The 22479-nt window shown below is 33.7% G+C and overlaps 1 protein-coding gene across 2 annotated transcripts in view; it reads left to right on the top strand.

Moving 5' to 3' along the window:
• The first annotated feature begins 394 nt into the window (after window positions 1-394).
• Window positions 395-22479, top strand: part of LOC128656891 (chitin synthase chs-2-like) — a 160160-nt gene continuing 138075 nt past the window's right edge. The window contains exon 1 of one of the 2 annotated variants that reach the window (XM_053711059.1): window positions 395-459. In XM_053711059.1, the coding sequence (XP_053567034.1) occupies window positions 419-459 (41 nt within the window). In that variant the 5' untranslated portion in view covers window positions 395-418. Of the gene's footprint in view, window positions 460-21545; window positions 21630-22479 lie in introns of those variants that run through there. The other variant, XM_053711058.1, reaches the window with a different exon arrangement.

Below are 22479 nucleotides of genomic sequence, written 5' to 3'. Positions count from 1 at the left end.
TCTATATTATTTTTTACGCCTGGAGTAACCTCTATGTTTGCTATGAGGCATGAAATTTTGCATACTGTTACTACAGAATGAGATCTGACTTTGCGTGTTTCTAAGACACAGTTGGCAAATAAACTTCTTTTCTCAATGTCTACTGATCTGTATTATTTCCCTATCAGTGTTATGAAGAAGGGAAAAATAAACATTTTTGTAAATCCCTTCCTACATTCAAAGCCAAACCCTTTTCATGTAAAGTACTGTTAAAGATGCTCTAAGGAAAGGTAAACCAACCTACAAACAATATGTATAATGTAATAGGCGTGATGTTTATAGACTTCCTTCTATTGTGTCTTTAAAAGGTGACCCTGAAGGCAAAATGAAATTAGTTTTCTCTTTCAAGCAAAGAACGCTGAAAAAGACAAACATAACCATGGCTTATAACAGAGACACTACTAGGGAAGATGAAGATAAGTATGTATCTATTGATTTATGTGTTAGCTTATTATTTATTTATTTATTTATTTGTCTATCATCTCATTTATATATATAATACACATTATATTTTTATATATATAAAAATGTCTGTCTCTTTTCTTATTCATATATATATATAAATATATCTTACAGGTACCAGCACTCACTCCTTCCAGCACAGCATTCGGGGTGCACTGTAAAAACGTACAAATATCCAAAAGCTACTCTCTGGTATTAAACAATGATAATCCTTTAATAAATTACTTATTAAAGGATTATAACTGTTTAATACTGGAGAGTGCCTGTGTTGCTTTTGGATATATATATATATATATATATATATATATATATATATATATATATATATATATATATATATATAAATATTCAATAATATTTTAAAAATGATTTATTTTTTTTATTTTTTTAAATCCTTATCTCTGCCTGTTTATTGTATACATTTTTGTTTTGTTTTTACTTTTAAAATGCAAATACTAGTATTTTTTATTTAAACCGACTATTACCTTTCTGATTACATTACTGTACTATCTTTCTGAAGGTACTCTGTATACAAAAGTATTTATGATATTGAACTACCATTAAGTTGCATGTATAAGCTGTATTATGACATGTAAATAGTGCGTAAATGACAATATTAAGATATTGTGTTCAAGCTGTGCGATTTTACAGATGCAAATTTACAAATATTCTGAGATCCAAACTACTTCGAAATCCAACCCTTTTAGTGTCACAAGCAGTTTGGATAAAATGTTTTTTCATCTATCTGTGTGTAAAAATATCTATATTTATTTTCATATATCTATTAATATGTAACAAAAGTTTCCATAAATACATAAAACTATTAAGCCAGATATGCAAATTTAATCACTGCATGCATATCAAAATAGATACTGATAGATAGGTAGCCAGTTCAAACAACTTTAATTTATGAGCTATATATTTAATTATATTTACTTACATTTATCTAAATTTATTCTGGTAAAATTTACCATTTTAGTTTAACTGTAAAATGTATCATGTTAGCAAAAATGCTTCCAGTTTAAAACCACATAAGCATCCTGATAATATTTAAATGTTAACTCAGTGCTCGACAAATCGGTTTAAAAATTAGGAGCCAGTAACAATATTTAGGAGCCAGACATATTTTTAGGAGCCAGACAGAAGTAATTGCATATAGATATATGGAGAATAACTCAAAAAGTTAGGAGCCAGGGATACAATTCTAGGAGCCAGTGGCTCCTGGGTTTGTCGAGCCCTGTGGTATATATTATTCCATCAGCATAAAGAAAAACAAATTGAAAAAGTTATTAAATTCTCAAGTAGGTGTAAGACTAATCTTGTGTGTACTTTCATAACATTGAATATAGATAGATTACAACTTATCAGAAAAAAAAATATTATGTGTAACTTGGAAGAAGCGGGGGGACAAGGGATCCATATTTAAAATGCATTCAAGAATTTCACATTGTACAGAACTTAAACAAACTGTTACTGTAAGAACAAAAGGAATATACAATTAGGCTATTTTAGCTTTTAAAAAACAGTCTAAAGCTCTCTGGGCTGGTGAGAATTCTTGACAACGCTTCTATTTCCATGGTGGAATTATCTAAAACAACTTTTTTCCCTTGAAAACAGTGTGTCTCGCTAACGGGCGTATACCGCATTTTCGTATAGAAAGGAGATGCATACATTACAATAGTGCACAACTAAATTTGTAATTTAAAAATAATAGGAAATGAATAATTAAACCATTCACATAAAAATACCCAGGAAAAAATGTATTGTTCAAGTGCATCAGTAATCGTAACAAAATTCTTCACCAAAAATCGTATGTATCAAAAATGAGAAATAAATCGTAATAAATATGCACAGTGTAAAACATCATTTAAAGGGACACTAAACCCAAATTATTTTCTTTAGTGATTCAGATAGAGCATGCAATTTTAAGCAACTTTCTAATTTACTCCTATTATCAATTTTTCTTCGTTCTCTTGCTAACTTTATTTGAAAAAGCTAAGGAGCCAGCCAATTTTTGGTTCAGATAGGGTAATTTGAACAATCTAACTCACTCCAGATATAGCCTCCTTCACTAGTGTAGTCTTCTCACAGGTGACTACACCAAAAGTTTTTGAAAAAAAGAGATTATAGTGGGGTAGGAAGGGGCGCTGGACCGCAATCTGGAAATGTATATAACTAAGACCTTTGCATTAATTTATATTTAGTTGGGGTCGAGAATACCAATATTAAATCTTATATGAGGTGTGATGGTAAAATAAAATAATATAATATAATATAATAATCTTCTGTCTTTTAGTTGGGGTAGAGAATACCAATAATATGAGGTTCAAGGTGTGATGATAAAAAAAATTGGTATAATAATCTTCTATCTTTGCAGTGATAATACAAAGTGTGCTGCGTAGAAAGCTACTTAGTGAAAGTGTTAATGAAAGTGTTAATCTTTTAGTTAGGGTAGAGAATACCAATATAAGGTTCAGGTGTGATGATAAAAATAATATACAATAGTATAATAATCTTCTATCTTTTCAGTGATAGTATAAAGTGTGCTGCGTAGAAAGCTACTTAGTGAAAGTGTTAATAAAATTTAAAACATGCTAATTTCTCCTTGTTTATGTAGGGCAAAAGATTATATTCAATCGTGAGAGTAAATAGGTGTGAAATTATTGTTACAGCAGTATAAGTTTAAAGTGACTCTATGTCACCAGGTAGATCTTCTGTGTATATAGTATACGTGCGGTGGGGATGATAATTGTTGTAGTGAAAAGTTGAGGTGCATAAAAATAAATATAGTTAAATATAGTTATGAGTAAATTAGTAATGAGAACTAGGGATTCCTCACAAGTTTTAGATTTGGAGTAGAAAATATGGATCCTGATTTAAAAATGAAAAAAGGGATAGTAAGCAGATCAATGTAATAATGTTAATTTATTAAGTGAGTTCATACTAAGAAATAAAAATTCCTTACAAACACTAGTAGCAGTTAAAATATTAAACAACAGTAATGTTCTAAAAAATTAGATTCTAAAAACTTAATAACACCGGTGTTACAAATGCATTAAAAACTACAATTCTAATTTAAAACTACAATTATGATTGAAAAGACTCCAATAACTACTAATATGTTAGAAGATGGACATACAATAAAGTGAAAACTAGTAGAGGCATAGGTTGATACAGTAACAATAAACCACTTATCAATCTGCAGTGGTTTATTGTTACTGTATCAACCTATGCCTCTACTAGTTTTCACTTTATTGTATGTCCATCTTCTAACATATTAGTAGTTATTGGAGTCTTTTCAATCAGAATTGTAGTTTTTAATGCATTTGTAACACCGGTGTTATTAAGTTTTTAGAATCTAATTTTTTAGAACATTACTGTTGTTTAATATTTTAACTGCTACTAGTGTTTGTAAGGAATTTTTATTTCTTAGTATGAACTCACTTAAAAAATTAACATTATTACATTGATCTGCTTACTATCCCTTTTTTCATTTTTAAATCAGGATCCATATTTTCTACTCCAAATCTAAAACTTGTGAGGAATCCCTAGTTCTCATTACTAATTTACTCACAACTATATTTAACTATATTTATTTTTATGCACCTCAACTTTTCACTACAACAATTATCATCCCCACCGCACGTATACTATATACACAGAAGATCTACCTGGTGACATAGAGTCACTTTAAACTTATACTACTCTAACAATAATTTCACACCTATTTACTCTCACAATTGAATATAATCTTTTGCCCTACATAAACAAGGAGAAATTAGCATGTTTTAAATTTTATTAACACTCTCACTAAGTAGCTTTCTACGCAGCACACTTTATACTATCACTGAAAAGATAGAAGATTATTATACAAATTTATTTTATCATCACACCTTGAACCTCATATTATTGGTATTCTCTACCCCAACTAAAAGACAGAAGATTATTATATTATATTATATTATATTATTTTATTTTACCATCACACCTCATATAAGATTTAATATTGGTATTCTCGACCCCAACTAAATATAAATTAATGCAAAGGTCTTAGTTATATACATTTCCAGATTGCGGTCCAGCGCCCCTTCCTACCCCACTATAATCTCTTTTTTTTAAAAAATTTTTGGTTCAGCACCCTGGACAACAATTGTTTATTGGTGGGTGAATTTATCCACCAATCAGTAAGAACAACGCAGGTTGCTCACTAAACGTACATTCTTGCTTTTCAAATAAAGATTCCAAGAGAAAGAAGAAAAATTGATAATAGGAGTAAATTATAAAGTTGCTTAAAATTGCATGCTCTATCTGAATCACAAAAGAAAAAAATTGGGTTCAGTGTCTCTTTAAGTACACTGGATGTACAAAATTTTACTTATAAGTACAAAATACAAAGTGTTATTGTTGTTTCTTTGAAAAATGTGCTGAACTAGGGAGTTCCAGGGGCGTATATGAAATTGTCACTCAAATCCCAGCATAATTCTGTAAAGATTTTTGAACTGCAGATCTCACAGTTTTTTCCTCACCAGTTATAAGGTTATTCCTTAATAGAAAAACACATGCATATGAAACTATAAGTGATTGTATGATGCTATACACAGAAATCAGAGTAATTTTATTTATATTGGCTGCAGGAATTAATTTTGAAAGTGCACCGCCCTGCTTCCTGCTCACTTCGTTCTATGGTTTAAGTGTCACATTTATATAGAAGCTTTCTCGCCACTCGCAGGGACTGCCCTTTTTTTTACAATAATTCCACCATGGAAGTCCCTGCGAGGGTCAGAGTGAAAAACCATATCTGGAGAGGTTTCGATAATAAGCCCCTAGATGTTTTGTTGGCAAAGTAGCATATACAGAGATATAATATTTTGTATTGACAGCATTGTATGGTAGTTTGTAGATCCAAGGAGAAATCTGGTCACCACTTAGTTAAGGAGGAATCTTTTCAGGCGCAATTGGAAATCACTTCAGGATTTTTTTTAAATTATTTTTTATATAAAAAAAGGAATATAAATGTAATGAAGTTAAAGATCATGGATGAATTTACCAGGCAGCAAGTAGAGTAGTTGAGTATGTCAGAGTTATAGACATTATGAATAGTAGCAGAAAATCAGATTCCAAACAGTCTAAATTCAACATGGGTCATACACAGGATATCAGAAGCAAATGCCGAAATCCTAATCCAAAACATAGCCCATGTTCAAAGGAGAGAAATGCTGTGACTTTGAAGTAAAAGAAAAAACAAAGTAAGAAAATGCAAATTAAAGGTGTTAACTGAGTATTTTTCCACTCATAGAAAAACTCTTACTTTAATGCATATAGCCTAAAGGTTTACTAGTATATGTCAGCAGAACTCAGCATTTTACATATTTGCAAGGTCAGAAGCCAAAATAACATAGTCTATTGCCACAACACATTCTATGTTTTGTTTAGCAGGCTTTAAAGGGTCAGTCAAGTCCAAAAACAACTTTCATGTTTCAAATAGGGCATGTAATTTTAAACAACTTTCCAATTTACTTTTATCACCAATTTTGCTTTTTACTCTTGGTATTCTTAGTTGAAAGCTAAACCTAGGAGGTTCATATGCTAATTTCTTAGACCTTGAAGGCCGCCTCTAATCTAAATGCATTTTGATAGTTTTTCACCACTAGAGGGCATTAGTTCACGTGCTTCATATAGATAATATTGAGCTCATGCACGTGAATTTACCATGGAGACAGCTCTGATTGGCTAAAATGCAAGTCTGTCAAAAGAACTAAAATAAGTGGGCAGTCTGCTGAGGCTTAGATACAAGGTAATTACAGAGGTAAAACGTGTATAATTATAACTGTGTTGGTTAGGCAAAACTGGGGAATTGGTAATTAAGGGATTATCTATCTTTTAAAACAACAACAATTCTGGTGTTGACTGTCCCTTTAATGTTTCAAATATTATCTTTTTATTAATACACTATATTTTTACATTGATTTTGTTTATTAGTAGTTGTAGATGAATTTAGTATGACGATTTAATGTTTTGTTTATTTTTTTATTTTTTAAACAGTAAAATAACTCAGATGAAAGGCTTTTGTAATTAAATGGAATATAAGGCTATAGTTTGTCTATACTAAGAATTTCCTACATTATCTTGTTAACAAGGACAGACACACATTAAATACTTCAAAGAAATGTGATGTCTGTTTCTTTAATAGACCTCTATATTGCCACTCAACTATAAATATACTTAGCAAACTACAGAAATGGTTTTGCTTTAACAGAATTAGTTGAATGTAACATATGGACTGTTTTCATGTGTCCGTGTTATTATTTTATATTTTTTACTATCTTTATGTTGTTATATGGAGCCCCTCTGCTGTGTCTCTGCAAAAAAAACAAACGTTCCCCCGATGAAATATACTGTGCTAGTATGCAAATACGTTATTTTAAACACTTACCACGATTTAACTATTTAATGCACACAAAATAAGTGTTCCCAACATTGCAGTTCATTCGTGCACATGTTATAACTGTATAATTAGGACAGCTGGTTGACTCCTTCTGTAGGCGTGTCATTGCGCAATATTGCGAGAAGTACCACGTGACCACCGCCTATGGAAGAGGAAGAACCTGCGGCCCAGGCTCCCCACGTACAAAAGAAAGAACCAGTGGCCCTAAGTATACAGTTTGATCGTGTGCACAATTAACTATTTAATGAGCACAATTTAACTGTAACATTGGCAATACTTAACTATTTTGTGCGCAAGCAACTATCAGTAAGGCGTGCACACAAAATAGTTAAATAGTGGTAACTGCTTAATATAATGTGCTCCCAATGTACAACATTGTGATCATGGTATATTACAGTAGGGGAACATTATGATTTTTATTTGCAGAGTGACACCAGAAGGGCTCTGTATAGTTATAATAGCAATGTTACCTCAACTTTTAAAGCTTTAAAGAAAATAACATTTAAATAAAATGTTTTTAAACAATTTGTCATGTTATATCTTTACCTGGTTATACAGATAAACTGTTTATGTACGTAAAATACATGCATTAAATACATTTATTGACAGCAACATTATTCTGTTACACAATTAAAAAAATAATGTATTATTTTGACTTGAGTGTCCCTTCAATTCCAAATAAAATGTATGATTCAGATAGAGCAGCAGTTTTAAGACACTTTCCAAATTACTTCCATTATCAAACTTTGCAGTCTTTTTAAACATACACTTTCTGGTGAACAAGATCCTACTGAGCATGTGCACAAGCTCACAGGGTATATGTTTACTAGTCTGTGATTGGCTGATGTCTGTCACATGATACAGGGGGCTAGAAAATGGTAGAAAAAAATATTTTATCATAAATATTTTGGGGTAGATTTATCAATGTCTGTCCGACATGATACGCTGTAGGGTATCATGTCTGACAGACATCGCTGAATGCGGACAGCTAGCATATTCTAGTGATCTGCTTTTGCAATGCCGCCCCCAATCAGCCGCTAGCAGGGGGTGTCAATCAACCCGATCGTATTCACACATATTAAAGGGACATTAAACACTAAATACATGCTAGATAGAATGATACATTCAAAGAAAAGATTAGTCCATGAGTAACATGTAGATGTATTTTTTAAAGTTTCATTAGTTGTTTAAAAAGTGACAAAACAAGTGTAAAGCTTTAGTGTCTATAAAACACTGGGAGCTGCCATATTGTAACTTGTGTTACCTTCTCTGCTGTGGCCAATTAGAGACAGTTATAAATAGGTCACTAGAGTGTGCAGCCAATGGTTGTGCTGGATTTAACAGTGTTCTGCACTTCCATTTCTAACGGGAACTAAAAAGCTCACAATTTCAGAATGGAATTACAGGCAAAGAGGACAAAATAAATAATGAAAGTATATTGCAGAGCTGTTTTATATATACACAATTGATCTTTTTATATTACCATCTCAAAGTGTTTAATGTCCCTTTAATTATGCAATTCTACTACACTGAGTGGTCCTTTAACTTGTCTAGAAGGAATCAGAATCACATAACAGGTGGGGATGTTGCCTTCAGTAGCCAGGGTTATTGAAGATTAATTATTAATTTTGGAATATAATATTTATATTAATAATAATAATAATAATAATAATAACTATTATTTATGAAAGAATTTGCTTGTGAGAAAGACAGCTTAATATAACAACGTTATTAGTCACAGCACCCAAAATCTTAGATCACACAATATAATATTCTATGCTTCTTTATATGATACCATTAATATGAGTTACATTAAATACATTACATAAAACACATTGACATAACTGCATACAATTTCTTACATCAAATGTAAACAGACATAAAAACAACCTTATAGCTATAAAGTAAATAAGTGCATAATATAATTACCTCTGGGCCCAGTAAGATGTTGTCTACTTGTCTCCTTTCTTCTCTCCCCTCTCTTCCTTCTCCCTATACCTTATATACCTTTTAAATGATAAGCCTCTTCAGCTAATACTTCCCAAAATGGATAATGGTGGGTATCCATTTTGGGTTAGTCTTTGAATGTGATTGGTTAGTATAATTCTGAGATATATTTTTGTATTTCTGCACTTCTATCTATTTCTGACTTTTGGACAGCTGCGCACATGGATTCTGGACTTTTTCACTAAACTATTTTAACTAAAGGATTTTACTGCTTTATTCTTGTCCATGATGAACAGGTGTGTCCTTGAGAAACTTTCAGCAAGCTGAACACTAAGCATTTACATCACACACATACATACATATATATATTTATATATACACTCACAAATACATATATAAATGTTGATCATATTTAGCAAATTACTCATACTGTAACAGTCCCGCCCTTGTGGCCATGAGAAATTTTTGGATTGGCCACACATTATGAGAGTAATTGCTTGTATCTTATCTGTTGAAATCCTAAATTATTATTTATTTATGAGTTTCGCTATCTAAATTATTAAAAGAAAATTACAAAACTAACAATGATCTATTTTATATATATAAACCAATGGTAATGTGTTCATGTGAGGTGAAGAAATAATTTAGCATAGAAACTGGACACGACAGACCCATATAGGCCTCTTTCTCATGTTTGGCAAAAACACTTTAGCTTCTGTAATACTTCTCATAAGTCATTGACCATGGCACCTGGAAAATGGTAATGTTCTTTTCTTTCATGTAATTAGCAAGAGTCCATGAGCTAGTGACGTATGGGATATACATTCCTACCAGGAGGGGCAAAGTTTCCCAAACCTTAAAATGCCTATAAATACACCCCTCACCACACCCACAAATCAGTTTTACAAACTTTGCCTCCTATGGAGGTGGTGAAGTAAGTTTGTGCTAGATTCTACGTTGATATGCGCTCCGCAGCAGGTTGGAGCCCGGTTTTCCTCTCAGCGTGCAGTGAATGTCAGAGGGATGTGAGGAGAGTATTGCCTATTTGAATGCAATGATCTCCTTCTACGGGGTCTATTTCATAGGTTCTCTGTTATCGGTCGTAGAGATTCATCTCTTACCTCCCTTTTCAGATCGACGATATACTCTTATATATACCATTACCTCTGCTGATTTTCGTTTCAGTACTGGTTTGGCTTTCTACAAACATGTAGATGAGTGTCCTGGGGTAAGTAAATCTTATTTTCTGTGACACTCTAAGCTATGGTTGGGCACTTTTTTATAAAGTTCTAAATATATGTATTCAAACATTTATTTGCCTTGACTCAGGATGTTCAACATTCCTTATTTTCAGACAGTCAGTTTCATATTTGGGATAATGCATTTGAATCAATTATTTTTTTCTTACCTTAAAAAATTTGACTTTTTCCCTGTGGGCTGTTAGGCTCGCGGGGGCTGAAAATGCTTCATTTTATTACGTCATTCTGGCGCGGACTTTTTTGGCGCAAAAAATCTTATCTGTTTCCGGCGTCATACGTGTCGCCGGAAGTTGCGTCATTTTTTTGACGTTCTTTTGCGCCAAAAATGTCGGCGTTCCGGATGTGGCGTCATTTTTGGCGCCAAAAGCATTTAGCCGCCAAATAATGTGGGCGTCTTATTTTGGCGCTAAAAAATATGGGCGTCGCTTTTGTCTCCACATTATTTAAGTCTCATTTTTCATTGCTTCTGGTTGCTAGAAGCTTGTTCCTTGGCATTTTTTCCCATTCCTGAAACTGTAATTTAAGGAATTTGATCAATTTTGCTTTTTATGTTGTTTTTTCTCTTACATATTGCAAGATGACTCACGTTGCATCTGAGTCAGAAGATACTTCAGGAAAATCGCTGTCTGGTGCTGGAACTACGAAAGCTAAGTGTATCTGCTGTAAACTTTTGGCAGCTGTTCCTCCAGCTGTTGTTTGTACTAATTGTCATGACAAACTCGTTAATGCAGATAATATTTCCTTTAGTAATGTACCATTACCTGTTGCAGTTCCATCAACATCTAATGTTCAGAGTGTTCCTGATAACATAAGAGATTTTGTTTCTGAATCCATCAAGAAGGCTATGTCTGTTATTCCTCCTTCTAGTAAACATAAAAAATCTTTTAAAACTTCTCTTTATACAGATGAATTTTTAAATGAACATCATCATTCTGATTCTAATGACTCTTCTAGTTCAGAGGATTCTGTCTCAGAGGTTGATGCTGATAAATCTTCATATTTATTTAAAATGGAATTTATTCGTTCTTTACTTAAAGAAGTACTAATTGCTTTAGAAATTGAGGATTCTGGTCCTCTTGATACTAAATCTAAACGTTTAGATAAGGTCTTTAAATCTCCTGTGGTTATTCCAGAAGTTTTTCCTGTTCCTGGTGCTATTTCTGAAGTAATTTCCAGAGAATGGAATAATTTGGGTAATTCATTTACTCCTTCTAAACGTTTTAAGCAATTATATCCTGTGCCGTCTGATAGATTAGAATTTTGGGACAAAATCCCTAAAGTTGATGGGGCTATTTCTACACTTGCTAAACGTACTACTATTCCTACGTCAGATGGTACTTCGTTTAAGGATCCTTTAGATAGGAAAATTGAATCCTTTCTAAGAAAAGCTTATCTGTGTTCAGGTAATCTTCTTAGACCTGCTATATCATTGGCTGATGTTGCTGCAGCTTCAACTTTTTGGTTGGAAACTTTAGCGCAACAAGTAACAGATCATGATTCTCATAATATTATTATTCTTCTGCAACATGCTAATAATTTTATCTGTGATGCCATTTTTGATATTATCAGAGTTGATGTCAGGTTTATGTCTCTAGCTGTTTTAGCTAGAAGAGCTTTATGGCTTAAAACTTGGAATGCTGATATGTCTTCTAAATCGACTCTACTTTCCATTTCTTTCCAGGGTAACAAATTATTTGGTTCTCAGTTGGATTCTATTATCTCAACTGTTACTGGTGGGAAAGGAACTTTTTTACCACAGGATAAAAGATCTAAGGGTAAAAACAGGGCTAATAATCGTTTTCGTTCCTTTCGTTTCAACAAAGAACAAAAGCCTGATCCTTCTTCCTCAGGAGCAGTTTCAGTTTGGAAACCATCTCCAGTCTGGAATAAATCCAAGCCTTCTAGAAAAGCAAAGCCAGCTTCTAAGTCCACATGAAGGTGCGGCCCTTATTCCAGCACAGCTGGTAGGGGGCAGGTTACATTTTTTCAAAGAAATTTGGATCAATTCTGTTCACAATCTTTGGATTCAGAACATCGTTTCAGAAGGGTACAGAATTGGTTTCAAGATAAGACCTCCTGCAAAGAGATGTTTTCTTTCCCGTGTCCCAGTAAATCCAGCGAAAGCTCAAGCATTTCTGAAATGTGTTTCAGATCTAGAGTTGGCTGGAGTAATTATGCCAGTTCCAGTTCTGGAACAGGGGCTGGGGTTTTATTCAAATCTCTTCATTGTACCAAAGAAGGAGAATTCCTTCAGACCAGTTCTGGATCTAAAAATATTGAATCGTTATGTAAGGATACCAACATTCAAAATGGTAACTGTAAGGACTATCTTGCCTTTTGTTCAGCAAGGGCATTATATGTCCACGATAGATTTACAGGATGCATATCTGCATATTCCGATTCATCCAGATCACTATCAGTTCCTGAGATTCTCTTTCCTGGACAAGCATTACCAGTTTGTGGCTCTGCCGTTTGGCCTAGCTACAGCCCCAAGAATTTTTACAAAGGTTCTCGGTGCCCTTCTGTCTGTAATCAGAGAACAGGGTATTGTGGTATTTCCTTATTTGGACGATATCTTGGTACTTGCTCAGTCTTTACATTTTGCAGAATCTCATACGAATCGACTTGTGTTGTTTCTTCAAGATCATGGTTGGAGTATCAATTTACTAAAAAGTTCATTGATTCCTCAGACAAGGGTAACCTTTTTGGGTTTCCAAATAGATTCAGTGTCCATGACTCTGTCTTTGACAGAAAAGAGACGTCTAAAACGGATTTCAGCTTTTCGAAACCTTCAGTCACAATCATTCCCTTCGGTAGCCTTATGCATGGAAATTCTAGGTCTTATGACTGCTGCATCGGACGCGATCCCCTTTGCTCGTTTTCACATGCGGCCTCTTCAGCTCTGTATGCTGAATCAATGGTGCAGGGATTACACAAAGATATCTCAATTAATATCTTTAAAACCGATTGTACGACACTCTCTGACGTGGTGGACAGATCACCATCGTTTAATTCAGGGGGCTTCTTTTGTTCTTCCGACCTGGACTGTAATTTCAACAGATGCAAGTCTTACAGGTTGGGGAGCTGTGTGGGGGTCTCTGACGGCACAAGGAGTTTGGGAATCTCAGGAGGTGAGATTACCGATCAATATTTTGGAACTCCGTGCAATTTTCAGAGCTCTTCAGTCTTGGCCTCTTCTGAAGAGAGAATCGTTCATTTGTTTTCAGACAGACAATGTCACAACTGTGGCATACATCAATCATCAAGGAGGGACTCACAGTCCTCTGGCTATGAAAGAAGTATCTCGAATTCTGGTTTGGGCGGAATCCAGCTCCTGTCTAATCTCTGCGGTTCATATTCCAGGAATAGACAATTGGGAAGCGGATTATCTCAGTCGCCATACGTTGCATCCGGGCGAATGGTCTCTTCACCCAGAGGTATTTCTTCAGATTGTTCAAATGTGGGAACTTCCAGAAATAGATCTGATGGCTTCTCATCTAAACAAGAAACTTCCCAGGTATCTGTCCAGATCCCGGGATCCTCAGGCGGAGGCAGTGGATGCATTATCACTTCCTTGGAAGTATCATCCTGCCTATATCTTTCCGCCTCTAGTTCTTCTTCCAAGAGTAATCTCCAAGATTCTGAAGGAATGCTCGTTTGTTCTGCTGGTAGCTCCGGCATGGCCTCACAGGTTTTGGTATGCGGATCTTGTCCGGATGGCCTCTTGTCAACCGTGGACTCTTCCGTTAAGACCAGACCTTCTGTCGCAAGGTCCTTTTTTCCATCAGGATCTCAAATCCTTAAATTTAAAGGTATGGAGATTGAACGCTTGATTCTTGGTCAAAGAGGTTTCTCTGACTCTGTGATTAATACTATGTTACAGGCTCGTAAATCTGTATCTAGAGAGATATATTATAGAGTCTGGAAGACTTATATTTCTTTCTGTCTTTCTCATCATTTTTCCTGGCATTCTTTTAGAATTCCGAGAATTTTACAGTTTCTTCAGGATGGTTTAGATAAAGGTTTGTCCGCAAGTTTCTTGAAAGGTCAAATCTCTGCTCTTTCTGTTCTTTTTCACAGAAAGATTGCTAATCTTCCTGATATTCATTGTTTTGTACAAGCCTTGGTTTGTATAAAACCTGTCATTAAGTCAATTTCTCCTCCTTGGAGTTTGAATTTGGTTCTGGGGGCTCTTCAAGCTCCTCCGTTTGAACCTATGCATTCTTTGGACATTAAATTACTTTCTTGGAAATTTTTGTTCCTTTTGGCCATCTCTTCTGCCAGAAGAGTCTCTGAATTATCTGCTCTTTCTTGTGAGTCTCCTTTTCTGATTTTTCATCAGGATAAGGCGGTGTTGCGAACTTCTTTTGAATTTTTGCCTAAGGTTGTGAATTCCAACAACATTAGTAGAGAAATTGTGGCTCCTTCATTATGTCCTAATCCTAAGAATTCTAAGGAGAAATCGTTGCATTCTTTGGATGTTGTTAGAGCTTTGAAATATTATGTTGAAGCTACTAAGTCTTTCCGAAAGACTTCTAGTCTATTTGTTATCTTTTCCGGTTCTAGAAAAGGCCAGAAAGCTTCTGCCATTTCTTTGGGATCTTGGTTGAAATCTTTAATTCATCATGCTTATGTCGAGTCGGGTAAAACTCCGCCTCAAAGGATTACAGCTCATTCTACTAGGTCAGTTTCTACTTCCTGGGCGTTTAGGAATGAAGCTTCGGTTGATCAGATTTGCAAAGCAGCAACTTGGTCTTCTTTGCATACTTTTACTAAATTCTACCATTTTGATGTGTTTTCTTCTTCTGAAGCAGTTTTTGGTAGAAAAGTACTTCAGGCAGCGGTTTCAGTTTGAATCTTCTGCTCTTTTTTTCAATAAGCTTTATTTTGGGTGTGGATTATTTTCAGCAGGAATTGGCTGTCTTTATTTTATCCCTCCCTCTCTAGTGACTCTTGCGTGGAAAGATCCACATCTTGGGTAGTCATTATCCCATACGTCACTAGCTCATGGACTCTTGCTAATTACATGAAAGAAAACATAATTTATGTAAGAACTTACCTGATAAATTCATTTCTTTCATATTAGCAAGAGTCCATGAGGCCCGCCCTTTTTGTGGTGGTTATAATTTTTTGTATAAAGCACAATTATTCTTATATACTTTTTTCTTATCACCCCACTTCTTGGCTATTCGTTAAACTGATTTGTGGGTGTGGTGAGGGGTGTATTTATAGGCATTTTAAGGTTTGGGAAACTTTGCCCCTCCTGGTAGGAATGTATATCCCATACGTCACTAGCTCATGGACTCTTGCTAATATGAAAGAAATGAATTTATCAGGTAAGTTCTTACATAAATTATGTTTTCTTCCTTTTCTTTTTGCAAGGCTTTCCTTCTTGATAATGTCTGTAATCACCCGTGTCACAGAGGCTCTTTCTCACTGTTGGCAGCAACAAATAAACTTCTGTAACCCGTATTTTCACGTTTAATAAAGCATAAAGTGGGAATGTCCTTTTACTTTTCAGAAAGCTTTTCTCCTTAATGACTTCCGTAGTTTCACAAAGGCTCTTGTTGATGCAGCAATTATATTGGAAACTTCTCTCACCTACAGTTGGTCTGGGCTTTTCTTCTAAGTCTTTACCCAGTTAATGTGCTTCCCTCTTGTGCAGATGGTGAGGACTTTGATTTGCAGGCAGCATCCTTTTGAAACAATCTCTTACTTTGGGCATTGCAGTCATCTTTTTGGAGTAGCTTATTGCTTGTTGCTGGTAGTAGACTTCTCTCTGGTCTGTGGTTGCTTGTTGCCACTACTGGCAGTACACTACTCTCTTATATGGAGCTGGTCTGTGCATTTCTTGTTGTCGCTGCTGGCAGTACACTTCTCTCTGGTCTGGAGCTGGTCTGTGGGTTTCTTGTTGTCACCATTTTGAAGGCTGATGGATGAGCATCTACTGTCATAATAGTGGAAAACTTGTGAGAAATATTTTTCTTTATCAGCAAAAGATTGAGGATTATATTTGAATGTGGTGTCAGAGTCTATGTGGCCAATGTTAGGGTAGAAAAACCCTATATTTTTCTCCTGAGAATTTCCTAGTCTCATTCACCTCATTCCTAATTTAGGATTGAACAGAACACCATTTGGTACTCTACAGAAACTGTATAAATCAAACACATACATTCATGCATATATCCTGTACCTAAATAGACACCAGTTAATAATTACAATAGAGTCTATTTAATGCCTACACTAATATCCCTACATCTACATACTGTATATCTTATTTTTCTGAAGTGGGAATTATTGCATCTTTAACACTGACTGATTTCCATTACATATGATTGCCATATATATTCAGCCGTTACTGAGAAATACCAGGTAAATAGCTTAACATAATATTTAACAGGACTGTAGCAATGATGATTTAAAAGGATACCCTTCTTGAATTAAATAAGCAAGAAATAATTACCAATTTTAAAACTATGTTGTTTAATTATTTTATCTTAAGACCTAGAAATTCTAAAGATAAAATAATAATCTGTAAATTTAGACTATTAAACTATAGGGTATATCATTCTGCTTAGTTTACCTGAGTCCTGTTAGCACCTATTGTGATTTTACATGGAATAGTATGATGAACAATGAAAACCTGCAGGGGTAATACTATGGTACCATATACATTTTGTAAAAATATATATTTACATATAAGAACAGTAGTTTAATCATCATAGATATGTGAGAGTTTTCAGTAAATGCTGGAACAAGGATTAATTGACTCATTGTAAAGGTACTTGTTAGTAACCTTTATATGGTTATGTTCTATTACAAACTAAATTATAGCAATCAGCTTTAGTTCTGTTATTTTAAGATGAAGATTCTCTAGATGCAATTGTGCCTCTGGTATCTGATGTCAGTCATGGCTCTGCTTTTTGCTTTTGGTATCAGTCATTCCTTATTTGTAATACCTGTTAAACAAAAATATAAAATGTAAATCTACATATAATATATACATTAAACTAACTTGGGGTTTGGTCTGTCCTGTATCTGTCTTACAAAATAAAATGGTGTTTGAATGGCCTAAGTTTTACAATACTCAATTCAGGTACAGACTATTTTGTTGTTAACATTTAGCAAATAAGAGTGCCCAAATGGGAACACTCTGTTTCAAGTAAGTGACCCTCTCCCCCCCATGGGCACGATTGTTGCTTAAAACAATTTTCTTTAAAGAAATGGGGATAGCTAACTATATTTGGGACCAAATGGTATATTACTATCAGGAATGACAACAATATCAATGCACTCACCGTAGTTGAAGGCATACTTCCTATTTCTTTTATGTCCGTAGATGAGCGTTTGCAGTGCCTGTGCTGCTGTTTCATTCCATTTCCTGAGTGTTTTTCATACTTTCTAGGGCAGACAGTTTAGTGAGAATGATCTTATATTCTGCATTTAATTCTGGGTGACCATGTGATACATCCAAGCACCAAGTGTATTTTTGTGTATCCAAAGAATGTAGAAAAATACACTCACAGTGTGGATAGTGTTTACACAGCATCAGTGTAAAACCATTGACTGTGTCCATTATGTTTACCCATTTGTTGCTCTGTAAATCATTTTTTAAAGCATTTAGCTCTAGAGGATTTGACATTTCTAGGCCTTTTTCTGGTGGATTATTTGCATTTTTGACATTTGCAGAATTGTTGGTTGTTTTAGGGGATTGTGTGTCAAAGGTTTGAAAATGAGTCAGGCATGCTGTTAGCTGTCTCACACTTATATTTTCTAACTGTGTATTCTGACCACCAGTAGGAGGACACACAGATATTACAACAGCAGGGGATTTATTTATGTTTTTAAATTCTCCATTGCCACTATATACTGTATCCATAATAATGGAACAGTCCCCTGTGAGTTTGCTATTGGCTTTACTTGTGGCAAGAGGTAAATCATAGCTGAATTGGCTAAATGAAATGCATTCCCCACCACTCCTTACTGTGTCATTATTGTCTGTTAAACATGCAAATGTGAAGGTGGAGGAATCATCATTATTTTTAGCACAAATAACTGAAGTGCTTGGCTGCAGCACATTAAAGCACTTGGAATTTTCAGCAGAATTCCCCAATTTTATATTTTCCAATTCATTTTGTACCACAGAATATGCATTACATATTTGATCCTTTTCTTTTTCTGTTTCTGTCTTTGCAAATCTCTAATTCTTTTTCTGCATTTAAGCAGTTTTTATCACTCTCCTGTTTGGATTTGTTAATTTCACAATTGAGGGATGTTAGAGATTGCACTTGAATTTCTAATTTGTCAATCTCTTTTTCTTTTTTGTTTATTATATTTTTGGAACTTTGCAGTTCATTTTTCAATGCTTCTATTTTGGCATTCATTGCCAAGCATGCTACAAACATACTTGCAACTGCTTTTCCTTTTGTCTTTTTGGACTTTTGTGAGATATTAATCTCTTTTTCAAATACATCCTGGACATATTTCCAGGGATTCTCTTTGTCATAAACATCACAAGCATAATCATTACTTTTATGGCTTGTGATGTATGTAGCTACAGAGCTTTCCAAAGCAGATGATAATGTAGCCATCTTGAGTAAAAAAAAAACTTAAAATAAAAATTATTGATTCCCTTTTTCTTTGTTTGTATATCCTCCCCAGTAAGTTGGCCGGCACTTACAGGTTCTTCTAATATACTTATATGCTTTAAAATATTATTTGGGAAATTTTACTTTTCAGTGTAGATTCTCTCCCTTATGTTCACTAGTCGTAAGGGTTACTCTAATCAAACACTTTTTAAACAAAGAACTATATCGTGATTTTGTTAGCGTGGGGTAGGTTTTTAAATCCTTTCCATCACCTAATATTCTATCCGTTAGGTTTTCTTCCTTACCGAGATAGGCGTTGTTCAAAATTATGCTTAATTTCTCACAGACTAAATTATTTATTAGAACAGTTTCAAAACAGCAAATCACATAATATACAATACTTTAGGCATATATATTAATGCAATAGTAATTGTTTTATTTCAAGGTGACAATTTAGCGTATGTCCACAAGATTTTAACTATTTATTTACATAGCTTCCTGTGGCTCATTGGAAAAATTAACAATTCAATACTAATTAATCCAGAAGTATATACATACAGTACATGACCATGCATGATATAACTATATAAATTCTGGCTTATTGTTTTAATTAGAGGGGCCGCAATACAATATTTCTATAGTATGGGACTAGATATTTCTATATCAAAGCAACATGTGCAGCTTACAAGTAAAATGACTAGAATTTTATTCCACACAAATGTGTGACTATTGCATAAACATATATAAATGTATATTTAAACCCAAATAAATATTGTATTAAAATAAATATTATAACCAAATTTAATCTGTGAGGATTCTTTGAATAGAAGTAATCGTTCCAAAAAGATATAACTTACTATTAGAACAATAAGCAGAATATGCTATGATTCTGTTATTGGTGATGACTGAAAACAGCCCAAAACCTCTAATAGCCTCATCATATGTATAAAACATACATGCCGGATCTTATACCTTAATGGACACGACAAGTTCTAATACCCGAGTGGTCTCCAATTATTGAAGATTAATTATTAATTTTGGAATATAATATTTATATTAATAATAATAATAATAACTATTATTTATGAAAGAATTTGCTTGTGAGAAAGACAGCTTAATATAACAACTTTATTAGTCACAGCACCCAAAATCTTAGATCACACAATATAATATTCTATGCTTCTTTATATGGTACCATTACTATGAGTTACATTAAATACATTACATAAAACACATTGACATAACTGCATACAATTTCTTACATCAAATGTAAACAGACATAAAAACAACCTTATAGCTATAAAGTAAATAAGTGCATAATATAATTACCTCTGGGCCCAGTAAGATGTTGTCTACTTGTCTCCTTTCTTCTCTCCCCTCTCTTCCTTCTCCCTATACCTTATATACCTTTTAAATGACAAGCCTCTTCAGCTAATACTTCCCAAAATGGATAATGGTGGGTATCCATTTTGGGTTAGTCTTTGAATGTGATTGGTTAGTATAATTCTGAGATATATTTTTGTATTTCTGCACTTCTATCTATTTCTGACTTTTGGACAGCTGCGCACATGGCTTCTGGACTTTTTCACTAAACTATTTTAACTAAAGGATTTTACTGCTTTATTCTTGTCCATGATGAACAGGTGTGTCCTTGAGAAACTTTCAGCAAGCTGAACACTAAGCATTTACATCACACACATACATACATATATATATTTATATATACACTCACAAATACATATATAAAAGTTGATCATATTTAGCAAATTACTCATACTGTAACAGGGTGGGCAGTCAGTCAGTACTGCAGTAATTAGCGTTAGGGCAGGGAAGCAGACACAGATTTACAAACACCAATACTATTTTACCCCAGGGGTAAATACCATATGCAATATATCAGAATTTAGACTGGAATTCTTTAAAATGTGTTACAGCTCAAGTGAAACCTAATGTCTTTTTTCATGATTCAGATAGAGCATACCATTTTAAACAACTTTCCAATCGTTTATCAATTTTGCAACATTCTCTTGGTATCATTTATTGAAGAAGCAGAAATGCACTGCTGGGAGTTAGCTGAACACGTTAGTAAGCCAATAATAAAAGGTATATATGTGCAGCCGCCAATCAGCAGCTAGATCCCACCTCATGAGCCTACCTAGGTATAGTTTTCAACAAAGGATACAAAGTGAACAAAGCAAATGAGATAATAGAAGAAAATTGGAAAGATGTTTAAAATGGTATTCTCTATTTGAATCATGAAATATTTTGGGGGGAATTTCATGTTCCTTTAACTATGTGCAGACTATCTATCCTTAGCATTTAGTCACTTTTTCTCCTATTTTAGCAATCTCTTCCTTTGAAAAAATGTCTCTTCTATAATTCTCCCCTCACAACATATCTCTCATCTACCTCCTTCCATCTCTGTAAGGTTATATTTTATACATTTAAGTTTTATGTAAACTTATTTTTTATTACGTATATAACTATGTTAGTCCATAAACTTACAAAAAAGTCAGCAGCGAATAAGTTCGTTATGAGAATAAAGGAACATAAAAATACAATTTGAAATGAGCTTTGTGAAGTTGGCACCCCATGTAAATACAATGGCCCATATTTATCAAGCACCGTACGGATCCCTTCCTGCATTCAAAGCCAAACCCTTTTCATGTAAAGTACTGTTAAAGATGCTCTAAGGAAAAGTAAACCAACCTACAAACAATATGTATAATGTAATAGGCGTGATGTTTATAGACTTCCTTCTATTGCGTCTTTAAAAGGGGACCCTGAAGGCAAAATGAAATTAGTTTTCTCTTTCAAGCAAAGAACGCTGAAAAAGACAAACATAACAATGGCTTATAACAGAGACACTACTAGGGAAGATGAAGATAAGTATGTATCTATTGATTTATGTGTTAGCTTATTATCTATCTATTTGTCAATCATCTCTCTGTTTTCTCATTTATATATATAATACACATTATATTTTTATATATATAAAAATGTCTGTCTCTTTTCTTATTCATATATATATATATATAAATATATCTTACAGGTACCAGCACTCACTCCTTCCAGCACAGCATCCAGGGTACACTGTAAAAACTTACAAATATCCAAAAGCTACTCTCTGGTATTAAACAATGATAATCCTTTAATAAACTACTTATAAAAGGATTATAACTGTTTAATACTGGAGAGTGCCTGTCTGCTTTTGGATATATATAAATATTCAATAATATTTTAAAAATGATTTATTTTTATTTTTTTTAAAATCCTTATCTCTGCCTGTTTATTTGATACATTTTTGTTTTGTTTTTACTTTTAAAATGCTAATACTAGTATTTTTTATTTAAACCGACTATTACCTATCTGATTACATTACTGTACTATCTTTCTGAAGGTACTATGTATACAAAAGTATTTATGATATTGAACTACCATTAAGTTGCATGTATAAGCTGTATTATGACATGTAAATAGTGCGTAAATGACAATATTAAGATATTGTGTTCAAGCTGTGCGATTTTACAGATGAAAATTTACAAATATTCTGAGGTCCAAACTACTTCGAAATCCAACCCTTTTAGTGTCACAAGCAGTTTGGATAAAATGTTTTTTCATCTATCTGTGTGTAAAAATATCTATATTTATTTTCATATATCTATTAATATGTAACAAAAGTTTCCATAAATACATAAAACTATTAAGCCAGATATGCCAATGTAATCACTGCATGCAT

The sequence above is a fragment of the Bombina bombina genome, chromosome 4 (genome assembly GCF_027579735.1).
Source record: "Bombina bombina isolate aBomBom1 chromosome 4, aBomBom1.pri, whole genome shotgun sequence".
NCBI lineage: Eukaryota > Metazoa > Chordata > Amphibia > Anura > Bombinatoridae > Bombina > Bombina bombina.
Note: the sequence above shows the minus strand (reverse complement) of the source record. Positions and strands in the feature narration are given on the sequence as shown.